Source organism: Myripristis murdjan, chromosome 3 (genome assembly GCF_902150065.1).
Source record: "Myripristis murdjan chromosome 3, fMyrMur1.1, whole genome shotgun sequence".
Classification (NCBI taxonomy): Eukaryota; Metazoa; Chordata; class Actinopteri; order Holocentriformes; family Holocentridae; genus Myripristis; species Myripristis murdjan.
In genome coordinates, this window is record NC_043982.1 from 44,783,451 (window position 1) to 44,800,300 (window position 16,850).

The window sequence follows — 16,850 nt, forward strand, 5'->3', positions numbered from 1 at the left end:
CAGAGGAACTCTGCTTCTCCAGCTGGACTGACAGTGAAGGAGAGTTTCTGACACATTTCCACAAGAGAACGCTCAACACGACCCCTCTGCAGTGCCTCTGCGGACTCCCTGACATCCATTCGCCTCAAGGTCTTGGTGTCCTAATGTGGTATTTTGGAGGGACTGACCATTTTTATTATTCTCAAATGGTCAAAAATTATTACATTTTGCACCAAAGCTGTGAAACAAATGATGTCAAGCCCAGAAAGTATATTTATTACATAAGTTGGGGAAGTTGGGCGAGGCCCGGTTCAAATGACTAATGAAACACGAGCCTCGTGCACTTCCCCTCGGCAATTTCCATGAGGGGATTGGCCAAATTATCAAACAATTCAGGAATTATGAAAATTATGAAAACCATCTGAAACCCCTCTGCTTATTCATATGAGGATGTTAAGTGATGCAATTATCTTAGTTCCTGCTCTGCGCAACTTTATCTGTTTGTGGTGAGGTTTAGGCAACCGAGCTCTACAGCAGCGCACTGACATGTTGCTGTTTATTCCAGGTCACATAACTGATTAAAGTGATGAAACCGACAAAGACAGGAAGAGGATGATTATTTGGTAATTATAGGCAAGGCAAGTTCATTTGTACAGCACATTTCATGCACAACAGCAATTCAATGTGCTTTACAAAAGGCATAAAAGGGCATTTAACAGCACAGAGACAAAGGAAAAGAAAGAAAAATTAAAAATGCAGCAATTAAAATGAACAAAATGGAAAAATAAGAAAAAGTACAAACTGCACAGGAGAAATATAAAGTGTCTAATTAAAAGTATTCAATAATCCACAACCTAACATTCAGCGATCCACAGGTCGCATCAGTTTAAGAGAAAGATTTAAGCCTGGATTTGAAAGTAGTTGAAGGTCGGCACATTTCTCAGATTCTCAGGAAGTTTGCTCCAACTGTGAGCAAGACAGTAAAAAAAAAGTTTTATTTGAAGTTTCTTATTATAATTTATTTCTTATTTCTTATTTATGATAAGAAACGTTAGTTGGTTCCTTACCCATGTGTCTTTCAAGCAAAAGATAATTAAAATTGTAGCGTCAGTACTGCCACTGCGGTAACTCCCACTAATATTAACACTACTACGACTGACTGACCTCATTTGTTTATAGAAAAAAACCTTGTGAATTAAATCTCCTGCAGTCTAAAACTAAAGTTCTCAGTCTGCAGGGCTCCTGTCTCTTCACCCGCATTCGTGTGACTGGTTCCACTGCAGTTTTGGCCAAGATACAAGCTGCTTCCCCACCAGACACAAGCTCTGTGCTCTGTGTGCCGTCGACCCTGCATCGTCTTCAACCGGAGAAACCTGCTCTCCCGTTCCTGCCTCGCTCTGCCTCGGCCTTTAATAAGTTATGTTTTATTTAAAGGGCTATTTAGGTCGTCAACAAAGAAACATAAAGTACCTGACACATAAACTTTGGTAACAATTTTAGTTCTAATAATTTTGTGGAGGTTTAAACTGCTGGGATCAAACTGATCCCAAACATAAAAGATGTTTGTAAATTTGAACATAACAGGAGGATTAAATGACGGGAAAAACCTCAAACTGAGCTCAAAGGCTGTCAGACACAAGTACCACAGACATGCCTTTATGTGATGTGATCTTTTCATGTATGTTATCTTTTATCTTTTTATTTTCCTTTGTTTTCTTATTTATTATTGCTTTTATTCTTGCAGTTGTGGTGTGTGTGTGTGTGTGTGTGTGTGTGTGTGTGTGTGTGTGGATATATATATTTATATACAATAGCACTAATACACGGTTGTAAGAAACACTGTAGGAAAAGACAAAACATAGGAAACGCAACTTATTTTGTATGTGCATGTACATATAAACATGTACACATGTATGTACATGTACACAAAGTCTCTTTACAATTTAAAAAATCTATTGCAAAAGCAATTGATGAGATATGTTAATCAGATTTGTTCTTTGTACTTAGTGGTTATCAAAGTCTTTAATCACATCGGACATCAGCGACCTGAAGCTAAAGATCACTGATGCCGTTGTCACCATCGATGAGGCTCTGCTGCAGCGAACACGGCAAGAAATCAAGTCCTGTCTTGATGTGGTTCATGCAGCTAATGGTGCCCATATAGAGGTGGATTAAATGAGGCAAAAAAAAACTTCAATATCTACTCTTCATTATGGAATAATTTCCACAGATTTGTCTATTCATTTGCTTTTGTAATAAATTTGTTAAATTGTAAAGAGACTTCATGGACACCCTGTATATTGGCACTAATACGCCTTCGGAGGAGGGACTTGGTCTTTGTCTGCTGCTGTTGTGAACAAAACCAAAAAACACCAAAAAACTCAGCTGTGGTGTCTGTCACCAGTTCCAGAATTTCCCTGGTTGGGATCAATAAAGTATATCTATCTATCTATCTATCTATCTATCTATCTATCTATCTATCTATCTATCTATCTATCTATCTATCTATCTATCTATCTATCTATCCATCCATCCATCTATCTATCTATCTATCTATCTATCTACCAGGCTGTCTGAGGCTGCAGCGGTGAGGCCATCAAAGTGTCACCGGCTGCAATTTGTTCTGTTCAAACTCAAGAGCAAACTAATTAAAATTACATGACGTGGCATTTATTTATTTTCTTTAGATATCCTGCAGAGCTGCTCCAAACTCATCAGTGTGTCATCAGAGAGCCTGTGTGTGTGTGTGTGTGTGTGTGTGTGAACGTGGCCTGCTCACATGTTGCAGTTTGACTTTCTGCTTCATCACGTTTAGTCTCTGCTCTTGTTGTCTTTGTTCATGCCAGCTTGCAGACGATAAGACATCCTGCTGCCTGCTGCTTCGTGCTGATGGACTCGTGTGTTTTGCAGTAAGAATGAAGACACAAGGATTAAGTGCGCAGAAATATATTTTAATAAAGACTACAAGACAGGTTAAACTACAGTGCAGAACATTATAATAATTAAGTGTGACGTTGACAAAGTGCTGTAAGGTCACAATTTAGAAGTACATATGTTATAAATAATTACACTGATACACATTACATTCTGTTGCATAGTGTTTGTAGAGCTTCAGTTAAGTGGGCGTCAGGGGTCAGTGTGTGTGTGTGTGTGTGTGTGTGTGTGTTCAGCGCCTCCTGCGGCGCTGCGGGGCCGGTGTTGGTGACGAGCCGGGCACACACTTGCTGGTGACGCAGCTGCAGGCCTCGATGATGATGTAGGTGTGTTTGCGGGTGGAGCCGTCGGCGCAGGTGAGCTCCACCTGCTCCTGCCGGCTGCTGGTCTCCTGGCAACACTCGCAGTCGTGCTGCAGCTTGTTCGCTTCCGCCGAGTATCTGCAGGACAACGACAAAACAGCCTGATTATCATCAGCTCGCCTGCTGCTGATGAAGAGCGTTATGACAAGCGAGGCAGCAGCTGAACATGAGGTCCTGGGCCGGGCAGTGTGTTCATATTAACCCTTGTACCCTGTTTAAAATTACATCCACTTATCCTGTGAAGGACTCACTGAGTCCTCATGACGGCTGAAGGTACAACTTCTAAATGAATTTATCTTTTCAGATTTCTTTTTTTTTTTTTTTTTGTATGTTATTGAAGTTCAGTCCAACCATTACTGTTATAATTCAATCAGTAAAATTAAATAATTAACCCTTTACAGACCAGTTTCTATGATGTACCACTCATTTTTAGACAAAAAAAACACTCAAAAATCCAAGTTAGAATGGGCTGGAGGGAATTTTCTTTAACTGACTATCACTGCCTGGGGTCCGGCAGTGTTTGTGGAGAATATTCGTTTTTATGCATTTTTACTTTTTACGTAGTTTAAGATTGAAGTAAAAAATAACTTTCACCCTGTTAAGGACTCACTGAGTCCTCATGATGGCTGACGGTATAACTTATAAAAGGATTATTCTTTTCAGATTTTTCTTTTTTGGGGGGGCATGTTATTGAGGTTCAGTCCAACCATTACTGTTAAAATTCAATCAATAAAATTGAATATTTAACCCTTTACAGACCAGTTTTTATGATGTACCACTCATTTTTATATCAAAAAAAAAAAAAAAAAAAAAAAAAAAAAAAACACCCCAAATTTTAAATATTCTCAATTTACATGAGGCTGCAGGGATTTTTTTTAATGACCATGTCTGTTCCTGGTGTTAAAGGCAGCGTTCCAGTGAAGGGACGCATTTTTCTGCTGCAGCTCCTCTGATATTTGCCTCGACTTGTTGGTTCATCCTGTCGACATGACTAATGACTGTCGATCAAAAATCTCTTGTGTGTAAATAATCTAATGAAAGCACCAACAGTCATCCATGCAATATCAATATCAGGTGATATTTCTGATATTTTGATTTTGTCCATATCACCCAGCCTGCATATGAAAAGGATTTGTAAATCTCACTATTGCACCCACATGGCTTAACATTCCACTTCTGTATAAACTGAAATACACAGTAATATAACCCTATAAACTATAATATAACTGCATACACTGTGATGTAACTGTATAAACTATAACTGCATACACTGTGATATAACTGTATAAACAGTAATATGACTATATAAACTATAACTGTATAAACTATAACTGCATACACTGTGATATAACTGTATAAACTATAACAGTTTACACTTTGATATAACTGTAATATAACTGTAAACTATAATATGACTGTATAAACAATAACAAACAGTGATATAACTCTATCAACAGTAATAAATCTGTATAAACTGTAATAAACTGTAATTTAAGGTCCCAATAATTTGGACAGCAGTTTGCCTGCTGTGTTTTTCGACAGATTCCGATAATAATAATAATAATAATAATAACAATAATAATGATAACCAGGCTGATTGTACATCTTCAACATATGTTCTTTTTTTCACTTCTGCTTTACAAGTTGAGCACACCCCAAATCAAATGTATGAATTTTGAGTATTGGGCAGTTTGGTCTGCAGGTGGCGCCGAGGAGGCGGCGGGCGCTGCACTCACATGGAGGAGCTCTCACACTGTCCCACGCAGGACGAGATGTTGACGGGGTTGGGGCTGACACATCCGTCCACCTCGATGACGGCGGGCTTGCTCTGGACGTCACACACATTCTTCGGCTTACCTGCAACACACACACTCAGAGTTAGTTACACTGCAGCTCAGGAAACACACACACAGCTGAGAGAGTGTGTGGCGTCACATCTCTAACAGGACTCATCCACTCACAGGTCATGCAGCAGCCGGCGGCGTCACTCGTCTCTGTGCCCTGGAAGAACAAAAGCACATTTCATCGTCGATCATCATTCCATCCATCATTTAGTCTATAAACCCAGTTAAAACCCCAAAGTGACGCTGCAGAGGGAAACGCGTCAAACTTGGTGAAGCTCCTCAAAGACATGAGGAGTTTGGAGCGGCTGGGGAAATCTCCCGCTTCAACCTCACTGAAGCATCAAACGTTTTCTAACAAATGTGTATTAAATTATTAAAACGCAAACAGTGACTTCAGATTCCTGAGATCAGGCAGTCTGGTGACATAACTTTCTGTTTAAGCCGACTGTAATGATTTTTATTGTGTTTGTGAAGCGCGTTGGTGCAAATGAGGTGATACATAAATATATGACGGCGTTCGAGGGTCACTGTGGAGAGAAAAAAAATACGCAGCGGGGGAAGGAGGTAATGTTCTGAGAAAAAACTCAGACTTTTCAAGATTAAAGTCATAAATTTACAAGAAAAAAAAAACTTGGATAATCTCTCAGTGTAAGAAAACCGAGTTTTCACAGTTTTTTCCTTGTAAATTTGTGACTTAATCTTAGAATTTTCAAGTTTTTTCTCATAAATTTGTGATTTTTTTTCTCAGATCTATGACTTTAATCTCGAAAACTCAGAGTTTTTATTATTTATTTTTTTTTTTTCTGCCAACAGCGACCCCAGTACACTGTCATATAAATGAAATAAACTAGAAACTTGAAACTTAACAGGAGGGGAAAAAATCTTGTGTCTGAAAGGTCCTAGTTCACCCCCTGGTGGCACTAAAAAGGTACAGCATGTGATGTGATTGTCTGAGCAGACTCACGGGCACACAGAGCTGCGGGTCGTAGGGCGGACACACGGTCTCTGACTTCTCCAGGATCGGCGGCCCGCTGCTGTTGGTGCAGGTGTACCTCACACACTTCTCACCTGGGGGCGACCAGGTCTGGTTCACCTGCAGAGGAACAACAAACGACTGAGCTTCCTGTTTCTGGGTCTTTACTGCGTGGCAGAGACATCAGAGTGTGTTTGAGATGTGCTGCTTGTCCGACACACACACGCACACACACACGCACACACACACACACACACACACACACAGACACACACACAGACACACACACTGACCTGGATGACGGCTGTGGTGTTGTCCGGCAGTGTGATGATGCAGGCGGTCTGAACACATTTCCCACAGCACTCACCCGCCACCGGCTGGTACTCAAAACCCTGCACAGGACACAGAGTGTGTTAAAGGTCAAGAGCAGTTCAAATTTCCTGTGCGCACACACACACACACACACACACACACTATTGGCACAGAATGTAATTCCTATGCTGAAATAGGACGTGTCTTACTGAGGTTTCGTCTTATATTTGTGTTTTATTGTAATTGTACAAAATATTTCCTCTGCTCTACTTTGTTTTGGTCTTTGATTTGATTCCTTATTACTGACTACAGTGGTCCCTCGTTTATCGTGGGAGTTACGTTCTAAAAATAACCCGCAATAGGCGAAATCCGCGAAGTAGTCAGCTTTATTTTTTTACAATTATTCTAGATGTTTTAAGGCTGTAAAACCCCTCACTACACACTTTATACACTTTTCTCAGACAGGCATTAACATTTTCTCACTTTTCTCTCTTGTTTATACACTCTCAAAGTTCAAACCTTCGTAGAAAAATAAGTCCAGTATTATAGAATGAACGCATTCTGTACTGTACAGGAGACACGGCACGGAGGAGATTGATTGACAATGGTCGACACAGTCCCTTAGCCAATCAGGACGCAGAACACAATGCCCTGTTTTTAAAAAAAAAAAAAAAAGCATGCAAAATTACACTAAAAAAAATCCGCGAAAGGTGAACCACGTTATAGCGAGGGACAGCTGTCTATCAATAATAATAACCCAAACTGCTTAAAATTTGAAGAACATCAAAAGAAAAAAGCAAGGACTTGAGGGCCTTCACAGCAAAATATTAGAAGTAACACTGTATATACATGAGCTTACGCTTATTATACTGCTGCACCTGGGTAAGTAAAATGTGATGTGTGTGTGTGCGTGTGTGTGTGTGAGCGTACTTTGGAGCAGGTCTTGTCACAGACGATGGGTTTGCAGGTGACGATGTGCAGCTGGGTGCTCGAGTTCTTGCTGCTGCTGCACTGACACTCCTTACAGGAGTCCGGATCTGTGGGCACCTTGGAGCCCGGCTGCATGAAACACACACACACACACACACACACACACACACACACACACACACTGATGAAATCTTCACACTCAAATTGCCTCCTCAGGGCTGATCTATTCACATTTCAGCAGCTCTCTGTCATGTTCTTTAGTTTTCCTGCAGTACAAACACACACAGGCTGGAAACTGTTTGCATGGCGTCGGTTTTGTCTCTTACATACAAAATAAAGATCCCTGTAAATAAAGAAGTAAATAAATAAAAATTATAAACTATAAATCACATGAACAGAAGACACTGCAAATAAGGGCATCAGCGATATGGTTAAAAAATCATATTGTGGTTAATTTTACAGATATTGTGATTGTCATTTGAGTCATGCTTTTAGCAGGAGTGATAATGGTTGCGTTGTAATTGTCATTATCACTGAAAAAGCTGTTAAAATGAAGATGATGATGATGATTGATGATGTCATTTTTGCTGGCATCTGTACCCAACAAATACGCTGTCCTAGATCCTGAAAATACAGTTTGCAGCACCACAAAACTTTATTAACAACAGTGTTTTGTCACACATTTTACTTTTATATAAAAACGGCTCCTGTGATTTGGATGCCGCGCTTGGCCACGCTGCAAATTTCAGATTACAATTTGACTAATTAATTGTTCAGCCCTACTGCAAATCATATTTCATGGGCGCAGAGTATGATGAACCTCTGATGGATCCTGAGTGTTTTTCTCACCTGGTACTCCGTGTTGTTGTGGACACACACGTCTTTAGGAACTGCAGACAAGCAGAGGAGAGGAGCAGGTTAACATTGATGCAGGTGAGGACAGTCGATGGACAGGGAAAGCACTTTAAAGACAGTCCCTAAGAGTTTTAGAGACAGACAGGGCTTTATGTTGCACGCTCTGTCCCCTGGGCGGGTGCAGGGCGACGTACCGCAGTGATACGCCCGGCAGCAGTCGCCGTCCGTCTTGCTGCTGTTGAGCTGGAAGCCCGGCTGGCAGGTGATGGGGTCAGGACACAGATCCACGTCACACTCTGTGGGAGGGGAGAACATCATGACATCATACTGAAGTCAGGCCTGGGCTCGCATTTTGATTGGCTCAGAGGCATCCTGATGAGCACCGGTACCTCTGACCGCACTTCTGTATCCCTCCGCCTTGCTCACCTACCATACCTGTAAGCAGGGTGGGAGCTACAGGGCAGCCTGGGGGGTGGGGGGTTAAATTCTGGAGGGTGTCTAAAATATTAATTGACAATATAAAAGGTTTTACAAGGTCCATACAGAACTCAGAGGTGGCCACCTTTCTCAGATTTTGTACCTGTAAGGTGCTCCAGTGGCTCACCTGGTGGAGCGCGTACTACTTGTTAAGGCTGAGTCCTGGGTTCAAATCTCCCCCCTCTCTCTCTCTCTCTCTCTCTCTCTCTCTCTCTCGCCTTTCCTGTCTCTCTTTATTGTGGCTATCAAATAAAAAACAAAAAATCCATAAGATAAGATAAGATAAGATAAGATAAGATAAGATATTCCTTTATTAGTCCCACGGTGGGGAAATTTCATGTATTACAGCAAAAACATTATAAACAAGGAATGTAGAAAAATACTATATGAACAAATTAAACAATAGAGGAAAATAACCTAAAACCTGGGGGACAACACACTCCGCCGGAGGTTCAAAAAAAATTGAACACATTCTTTTGGTGCTCAGTCATGACCATCGTTCTGCACAGTCGTGTTCTCTTTAGTTTACTGCCATCAGCACAATGCGCTCAGAAAGGTGCGACCACAGAAGAAGAGGAGCTCTGGGTTTGTGTTTACCTGCACCAGAGGCTGGAGGCCTGGCCAACCACACAGCTGACGGGTCTTTTGCACCAAAGCAACTTCATACATTTGTCTCCTCAGTTTTCTAACTCACAAAGAGGCTGCTTTAAACTTTGCAAATATGGAGGATAAAGACGAGAGGCGAAACCCCATGAAACAACCTTTCTTTAGATAACAAGCCAAGCGTCAGCTCCTAGTGTGTGTGTGCGTGTGTGTGTGTGTGTGTGTGTGTGTGTGTGTGTGTGTGTGAGGTAGCAAGCTTTACAGAAGAGGATATACAGGAGGGAGATATAGCTGTACCTTATTATAGTATTATTAATGTTACAATTGTTATTACTTTAATTTATGGGCCTGAATCGTCACAGTTAGGGCCTACAAATCCCCCCCACACTATTTTTTTTTTTTTTTTTTTTTTGCAGAAACTTTTTCACAGCAGCTAATCACAAAAAACAAAACAAAACAAAACAAATGAACAACAAAACCGGTATAACTGCAGTAACACAGTCATGGAGGTGTTATATTGTGAGATAAATTGTGGATTATTGCTTCTCTCAGTGTTGATTTTACCAACTTGTCAGTGAACTCATCAGCTTAAAGCTGCTGGTTCACTTTAACTGCTTTGCTCGAGGATTTTTCAACCTTTCCCAATAACGGGCGTGCGCCTCCAGGTTTATATCAGCCCGTGCACGGGGAGTTTCCAAATTTGTTGCTGCAGTCGTCCATGAACACGTTTAAACAGTGATGACCTGGGAGCAAAAGTTCAGGGTTGAGTAAGAAGTGATTTGCCAGAACAATTTGTCAACTAGTTGATGTTATGAAAGGCCTGAGTTTAAACACAGGCTGTGCTGGGGGAGGGATTAGGAACAACGAAATGAAAAAAAAAGACTGTCTTAACTTGTTATCTGATTTTCTATGCCAGAATACGGACCTATTTAAGAAGTTACGCTAAATAATTTACTAAATTTACTCTGTTGCTTTGTCTTGAATGTACAAAGTCAACCTGTTTTCTGCATCAACAGGCCTGAGACATAATCCACAGGAAAACACTGCGCTCCGATTAATCTCAGTGTTTAGGGAGAGAGAGAGAGAGAGAAATTAATGCATTAAATAATCTGTCGTTGACTGACTTGTCCAGTGGTTTTCAATGTGGGGTTTGGGGACTCCCAGAGGCCCTTGAAGGACTCCCAGGGGGTCCCTAACAAAATGAGTTTAATTTCCCTTTAACTGCATTTACACAGAAGATATCTCATCTAACATCACCAGTCTGACATTTAGATATAGCATTTACAATAACTATAAATTATAAATACAATTTTATTTTTTGGGTTTTATTTTGTTTTTTTTACAAATTGGCCTTTAAGTTTTTCTAATTTTCTGATCATTTTCTGGGAGCATATTTGCAAATTTTATGGTGTTTTTCCCTTCCTGATTTTTTTTTTTTTTTTACTATATTATGTTCTGGTAACTGTTTTGGAAATTTGCCTATCACCTCTTTCCCTGCCTGTTTTTAAAGAAATTTAGTGACTTTTACCCAGGTTTCGAATGATTAATTCAATGAACCCAAAAATATGTACGAGTGTACTTTAAAAATGTTCTTTTTTCTGCGTCTGCAATTTTGCAAAAGGCCGACGCCCAGAAGAGTCCCGAGCTCAGCAGAACAAGAAAAAGCAGGCAGAGGGCAGGGTCTCTGCAGACACACACACACACACACACACACACACACACACACACACACACACACACAGGGGTGCCGTATATGAGGGAAAAGTTAGGACAATTCCAAGGGCCCTTGCCTGACAGGGGCCCCAAAAAATAGGTAAAAACTAATATAAAATTATTAAACCATCATCGAGTAAATATATATATATATATATTTTTTTTTTTTTTTTTCATGGGGCCCAAAATTCCTGGTGGCGCCCCTGCACACACACACACACACACACACACACTCTATACGTTGTTTTGGAGGAAAATCCCACTCATTCTACCTTTAATCTCACCGCTTTGAACTAGTATGACTCCTAGAGAGCTAAACTACTAAATATCTTTTCATATCATTAATTGAGAGTCTCGAGGGTAAAGTCACTGGCAGCGGGGGTCGTCGGTGAGTGAGTGTGTTGGGGGGGCAGGGGTGTGTGGCGTACCGCAGGTCAGCTTGGGGCAGCAGCCGTCGGTGTTGTTGACGAGCCGCTGGCCGGGCTTGCTGCAGTTCAGGCTGGGCGTCGACGGGCACTGCACAGGCTCGCACTGGATGCTCATGGAGTCTCTGTCACACACACACTGATGGCAGCCGCTCGTCCACGTGTCACCAGGCTGGGAGGAGAGAGAGAGAGAGAGAGAGAGAGAGAGAGAGAGAGAGACAGCTCAGAAAACAAGGTTATCAGAGTTCACCAAAACCAAACTAAAAACTAAAACTGGGTGTGGGAAAAACATTTTTGCTGATGGAAATAAAAATCAAAAACTAGATTTTAGAAGATAAAAATGAAAATAAATTGAAATGATACTGTTGTTAGTAAAACTAAAATAAAATAAAGCTGTGTATAAAGTGTGTTCAGTGCTGCTGCTGCTCAGTGTGAGTGTGTGTGTGTGTGTGTGTGTGTGTGTGATGTTTATTGAGACTGGGACATGGACATGACTGGGAGTCTCTGCCTTCACAAAGTGAAGAGCTAATCTGACAAACAGCGGCCAGATTAGAATTAAACCACTGACTCCCACTGACACTGACAGCAACAACAACTCAACTCCAACTCAACATTTTCACACAACAACAACTGAACTGGGACCAGAGAACCCAGTCTGGAGACTCAACTGGAAATAAAAATGAAAAACTAAATTTAAAAAAACTTTAAGAAAATATGAACCTCAGTCAGAAACAAAGATTACACTCTGTTAGTGTCGGGCCGAGCTCTCACCTGTTTGGGTTTGCCGTCCGGGCCGACGCAGTCTGAAATCCAAACAGAGACAAAGAGTTTTAGGTTAGTAGCTGCGGTTTAAACGTCTCACATGGACTGAGTTCCTCTGCGCCTGCAGGGATCGCTCCTTACCGCAGGAGACGACACACACGCCGTAGACGGTGTTGAACAGCGTGGTGTCGTCGGGACAGAAGCAGCCCTCCCTGGTGATGTTGCCGGACGGCACCTTCTCTGCCCCGAACTTCTCGTTGTACCTGAAGTGGACATGACATCAGATCAGGAGACAAACCTCCAGCAGCACTGAGACATTCTCCAGCCTGATGAACCAAAACACACCTACCGCTTGGATTTCAAGTGAAACTGATTTCTTGACCCTGCAAACACACTTTAGGATGTCGACTCAAGTGTCTACTTCACACTGTTTCTCAGTTATGGATAAAAATGGTAATCATCTGATGGATTAAATCCCAGATTTAGATCATCACTAAAATCTAACTGTCCTCGCTCGGCACCTGAATCACTTCCATTATTGGTGCTTTCACCGAATAAAAACCTGGTTCTGAACAAACAGCCTTCCTGAACAGCCCTCTCTTTTAAATGAGCTGGATTTGGAGAACTTTGAACAGAGAAGACAAAAACAAAAATGTCAGCAGCTTCTGACTTGTCCTGCTGAGTGCAGTGTTACCCTGCACCTTCACTTCACTGGTAAAATATATTTTCATGACTTACTGTCAAATGGCTAGTGACTGTTAAGGGATTTTAAGAAAGGATTCCTCCGAGCAAAAAAAGGGCATCTAACCATCCTAAAGGCATTTCCAGAGGAGCCAGAACTTCCTGGTGTTTGTTCAAATGTTGATTATTACGACACCTCCCATGAACTAGAGATACTCGACATTTAATGGACATTAACTTTAATGTTGTTTAGTGTATCATTTTAACAACATCAGCGGCTGGAGTAGATTAAAGTTTGATCGAGACGAGTCCAAGGCCCGTGTCCGGGTCCTGACCACGATTTGGACCACATCCTCCGAACGTGCAAAACTGAAAATCTGGACTAAACATCCAAATCTGCACCTCCTGAAGCTGTTTGTCTGTGAACGTCACACTGCTGACATATTTTTTTTACCTCTCATTGCATGTGGGCTCCACAGTAGTGCCACAGGGCTTGTACACCTTGTCAACTGGACACTTGGGCTCTGTTAGAGGAAAATATGTTGGAATTTAAAAAAAAAAAAAAAAAAATCTACTGGAAACAACACAATACTCATTTGTCATGCATGTTGTAGTACGGAGTCTGGCTGACTTTATATGATTAAAACAAGAATGTAAAAAATCTCAATCTTAAGTCATTCTAATGTTAAGTGTTAAAATCTTCTTTTAATTCAAACAAGGTAAAAAAATAAATCTGCTGGTGGGATGAGATAATCCTTGTTTCCAATGCTAATCAATTTATTTCCAGAATTTTCTTGAATCGAGCGTGACTTTCTTGATCCTGGTGGCTCATCTGCCTCATCCTACCTTGTTTCAACACATTTCCACTGGAAACTAGTGGGATTATCTCAATCCCACTGGTAGATTTTGTTTTACCTCGTCTGAAGAAAAACAAGATTTGGACACTGAATATGAGACTGTATGATTTGTTGAGATGGAGATGGGTTTTTTTTGTTTTTTTTCACGGTGAGTCTCACCACAGTGTCCGCTGGTGGCGTTCCTCCAGTTGATGCAGACCCCCTTGTTGGAGCACTCGAGAGCGTAGGCCTCCAGGCTGACGCAGGTCTCATTGCACTTGTCTGACCTGCAGGCCTCCTCAAACGGAGCCACGGGCACGACGGAGTGGCACTGCTCAAACACGCTGGAGGAGGACACACGGAGCAGGACAAAACTTTACCAAACCGTCCAAAACACTTCACATCAGCAGCGTGGGACAGCGGGACAGCATCCAAATTCAGTTTTCAAACAGAATCTGACAGGTTTGGTTTCCCATTAACACGAGGAAAACAGGCCAAGACTCAACACATCTTCAACGATATCATTTGTGTGATGAGTTGACATTAGAAAAACTCTGTGTTTAGACTGGCATCACATGATAAGGTTTAATTGAACAGTGTGCGAACTCTCTGAAACCTGAAGATAATCCCTGTTTTCTTTAAACAGTATTTAAAAAAAATGCTACTTTGGCCCATGACAACAAAATTTGCTTTGTGTGGAAGAACATTTTACAGCATATTTACTGTGGAGTTAAGTGTTTAAAAGGAGTGTGTGGGGAGCTGTAGGCTGCTGGCTGTTGCATGAATTGTGTGTCTGTATCTTTGAGAACAAACAAATTAACCATCACTGGTTGTTGAGATCATCTTTGTGTATCTGTGAGGTGTGATGGTAATCCAATGACAATTTCACCATGATTTAGAATGACCTTTACTGATCCTCCAAAGGGGGAATTCAAAATGACTCAGCAGCAGTACCGAGTTAGCGTCAAAGCCACAAGTACAACGAAAGGTAATAATAGGGAATAAAATACGAAAGGAAACAACAGATCTATATACATGTGCAGTGTCAGTGTGTGTATCCACTCAGTGTTCACTTCATCAGCTCCACCTGTATAATCTAATCCAATCCAATCCAACAACTGTAGCATAAAGTTTCCTCTCCTGCTGCCTATAATGCTCAGCTTGTCTTGTTGTCACGGTAACAGAGGTGTTCATTCACTTCTGTGTTTGGCATTGAGCTCATAGTTAGTGCTGCACTTTACTGACAGCTGTTTCCACTATTCTGTCCCCCCTCATGTGTATAAATTGGCGAGGACAAAAAATTAGAAACACCTCTCAGTATAATGCAGTCCAGTAGCAGACCTCTGCAAACTACAACCTCAGTAATAAACACAGAATTAAAGTGACACATTCTGCACAACGTCAACACAAACTGAACATTATCACAGTTAACAGTCTCAAAGGGCTTGACATGCCCACATGCTTACAGCAAACAGGTCAACGCCCCCTGACTTCATCCTCCTAGCGGGCAAATAAAAACTCCTCCCCAAAAAACTCTGCGTCTCAGCCTAACAAGCTGTGACCCTGCCACTGCTGGTTATATGTCTACATTACACCAAACATGCCACCATATTAACCGCATGCATGATGTTAAGTTATCTTACAGGTTATGTGTTCAGTCAAGTACTTATGTCTCTGGCTCATTTCACTGACAACGATTTAATTTCAAATGGTGGTGGAAGTTTCAAGTGCTCATATCTGGGCAGAGACCAGCGTCCCTGCTGGCTGTTCTGGAGCGTTCTCCGTCAAAAAATGAAATTACATGTGGCCGTGTTGAGCTCGTTCTCCTCACCTGCTGGTCAGGAGGCCACAGACATCAGGACTGCAGGGTGCTTTGGTAGGGGTGGTTGGTTGGGGCGTCGTGGGTGCAAAGGTGATGAGGGGCGGCGGGGTGGTGCCGCAGGATGTGCCCGGGACGCGCCACTGGCCCGCCGACACCGAGCAGCTCTCCAGCTGGCCGTTGGGCGAGCGGCAGTCGTTCTGCTGCGAGTTGTCGCAGGTTCCTGGGAAGAGAGACGCAAGAGAGACGGGCGAGGTGACGTCAGGGTGTGTCTGGTCACACGGTGAGGAGGTTTGGGTTTGGATGTCAGGACAGTGTACTTGTATGTTGTTGTTTTTTTTTCTGTTTTGTGTGTGTGTATTCATCATCATGTCACTCATGTATCTTAACCCTCCTATCATCTTTGGGGTCAATTTGACCTCATTCAATGTTGAACGTCTCTAAATCTCTCATGATTAACATTGTGATTTTTTTGCTTCATATTTTATGACTTTTCCTAATTTAATGGGGACATTAAATAGGAAAACATGAAATTAAATGATGATTTTTTCAATGTCCTGGATACATTTGGCACGCATTGGTGTTTACAGTACAGTGCATTTACAGTACAGTAAGAGTAACATAACCATACTTCTGGTTCAAATTTCAGGGTCAAACTGACCCCAGTTGATGAAAAAAATATAGCAGGAGGGTTAAATTAATCTTATTTTTTCTACCTGGCAGTGTCTCTGAAATATTTCATAACCAGGCCTAATGCTGCCATTTGTGATGTTATAACAATGGCCATTTACAAAATCTTTTTTTTTTTTTTTTTTTTTTTTTTTGCAAATTTGAAGAAAACATTAAATAAACTTTAAACTTTCTGAATACACTGCGCCTGCGACATGCATCCTGGTACATGTCACTTTACATTTGTACATGTTGTGGTACATGTTGTGGTTTGTTATCAGAATCACAATCAGAAATATCATATTGATTACTCCTGAGGGGAAAGTTGGATCAGTTGCTCAAATTCTCCAGTGAGGAATTAAATGATAGGAAATAGAAAGAGAAATAAGAAATATAAAAATATGTGCCTTAGAAATTTCTCCAAATAAAGGATATGCATTATGTGCATTAAGTCTCAATATGTGCATTAATCCTACAAAATATTACAATAATAAATACAGAAATAAGAAACTCAGCATGTGTAAAAATAAAATATATCTATATACACCATATGTACGCACGGTGTTAGCTAATCCATTTTTGTCTTTGCTTCTTGCTGGTTTCTGTGGTTTGTTTGTTTTGAGCGAGCACGATGCAAATGAACAAAGAAACTGGACAGGGACTGTCGGCAGGTGTG

At 41.3% G+C, this 16,850-nt stretch overlaps 1 protein-coding gene across 1 annotated transcript in view; it reads right to left on the reverse strand.

Annotated features, from left to right (window-relative positions):
• Positions 1 to 2,981: 2,981 nt before the first annotated feature.
• The window catches only part of LOC115357255 (mucin-5AC-like), a 68,562-nt gene continuing 54,693 nt past the window's right edge, over positions 2,982 to 16,850 (reverse strand). Inside the window, exons 35-48 of the mRNA XM_030048674.1 lie at positions 15,518 to 15,728; positions 13,867 to 14,030; positions 13,305 to 13,374; positions 12,311 to 12,432; positions 12,179 to 12,210; positions 11,411 to 11,579; positions 8,384 to 8,485; positions 8,184 to 8,224; positions 7,335 to 7,463; positions 6,386 to 6,484; positions 6,084 to 6,212; positions 5,237 to 5,276; positions 5,012 to 5,132; positions 2,982 to 3,353 (exon numbers count right to left, since the gene is read on the reverse strand). Coding sequence (XP_029904534.1) covers positions 3,146 to 3,353; positions 5,012 to 5,132; positions 5,237 to 5,276; positions 6,084 to 6,212; positions 6,386 to 6,484; positions 7,335 to 7,463; positions 8,184 to 8,224; positions 8,384 to 8,485; positions 11,411 to 11,579; positions 12,179 to 12,210; positions 12,311 to 12,432; positions 13,305 to 13,374; positions 13,867 to 14,030; positions 15,518 to 15,728 — 1,637 coding nt within the window. The 3' untranslated portion in view covers positions 2,982 to 3,145. The remainder of the gene's footprint in view (positions 3,354 to 5,011; positions 5,133 to 5,236; positions 5,277 to 6,083; positions 6,213 to 6,385; positions 6,485 to 7,334; positions 7,464 to 8,183; positions 8,225 to 8,383; positions 8,486 to 11,410; positions 11,580 to 12,178; positions 12,211 to 12,310; positions 12,433 to 13,304; positions 13,375 to 13,866; positions 14,031 to 15,517; positions 15,729 to 16,850) is intronic.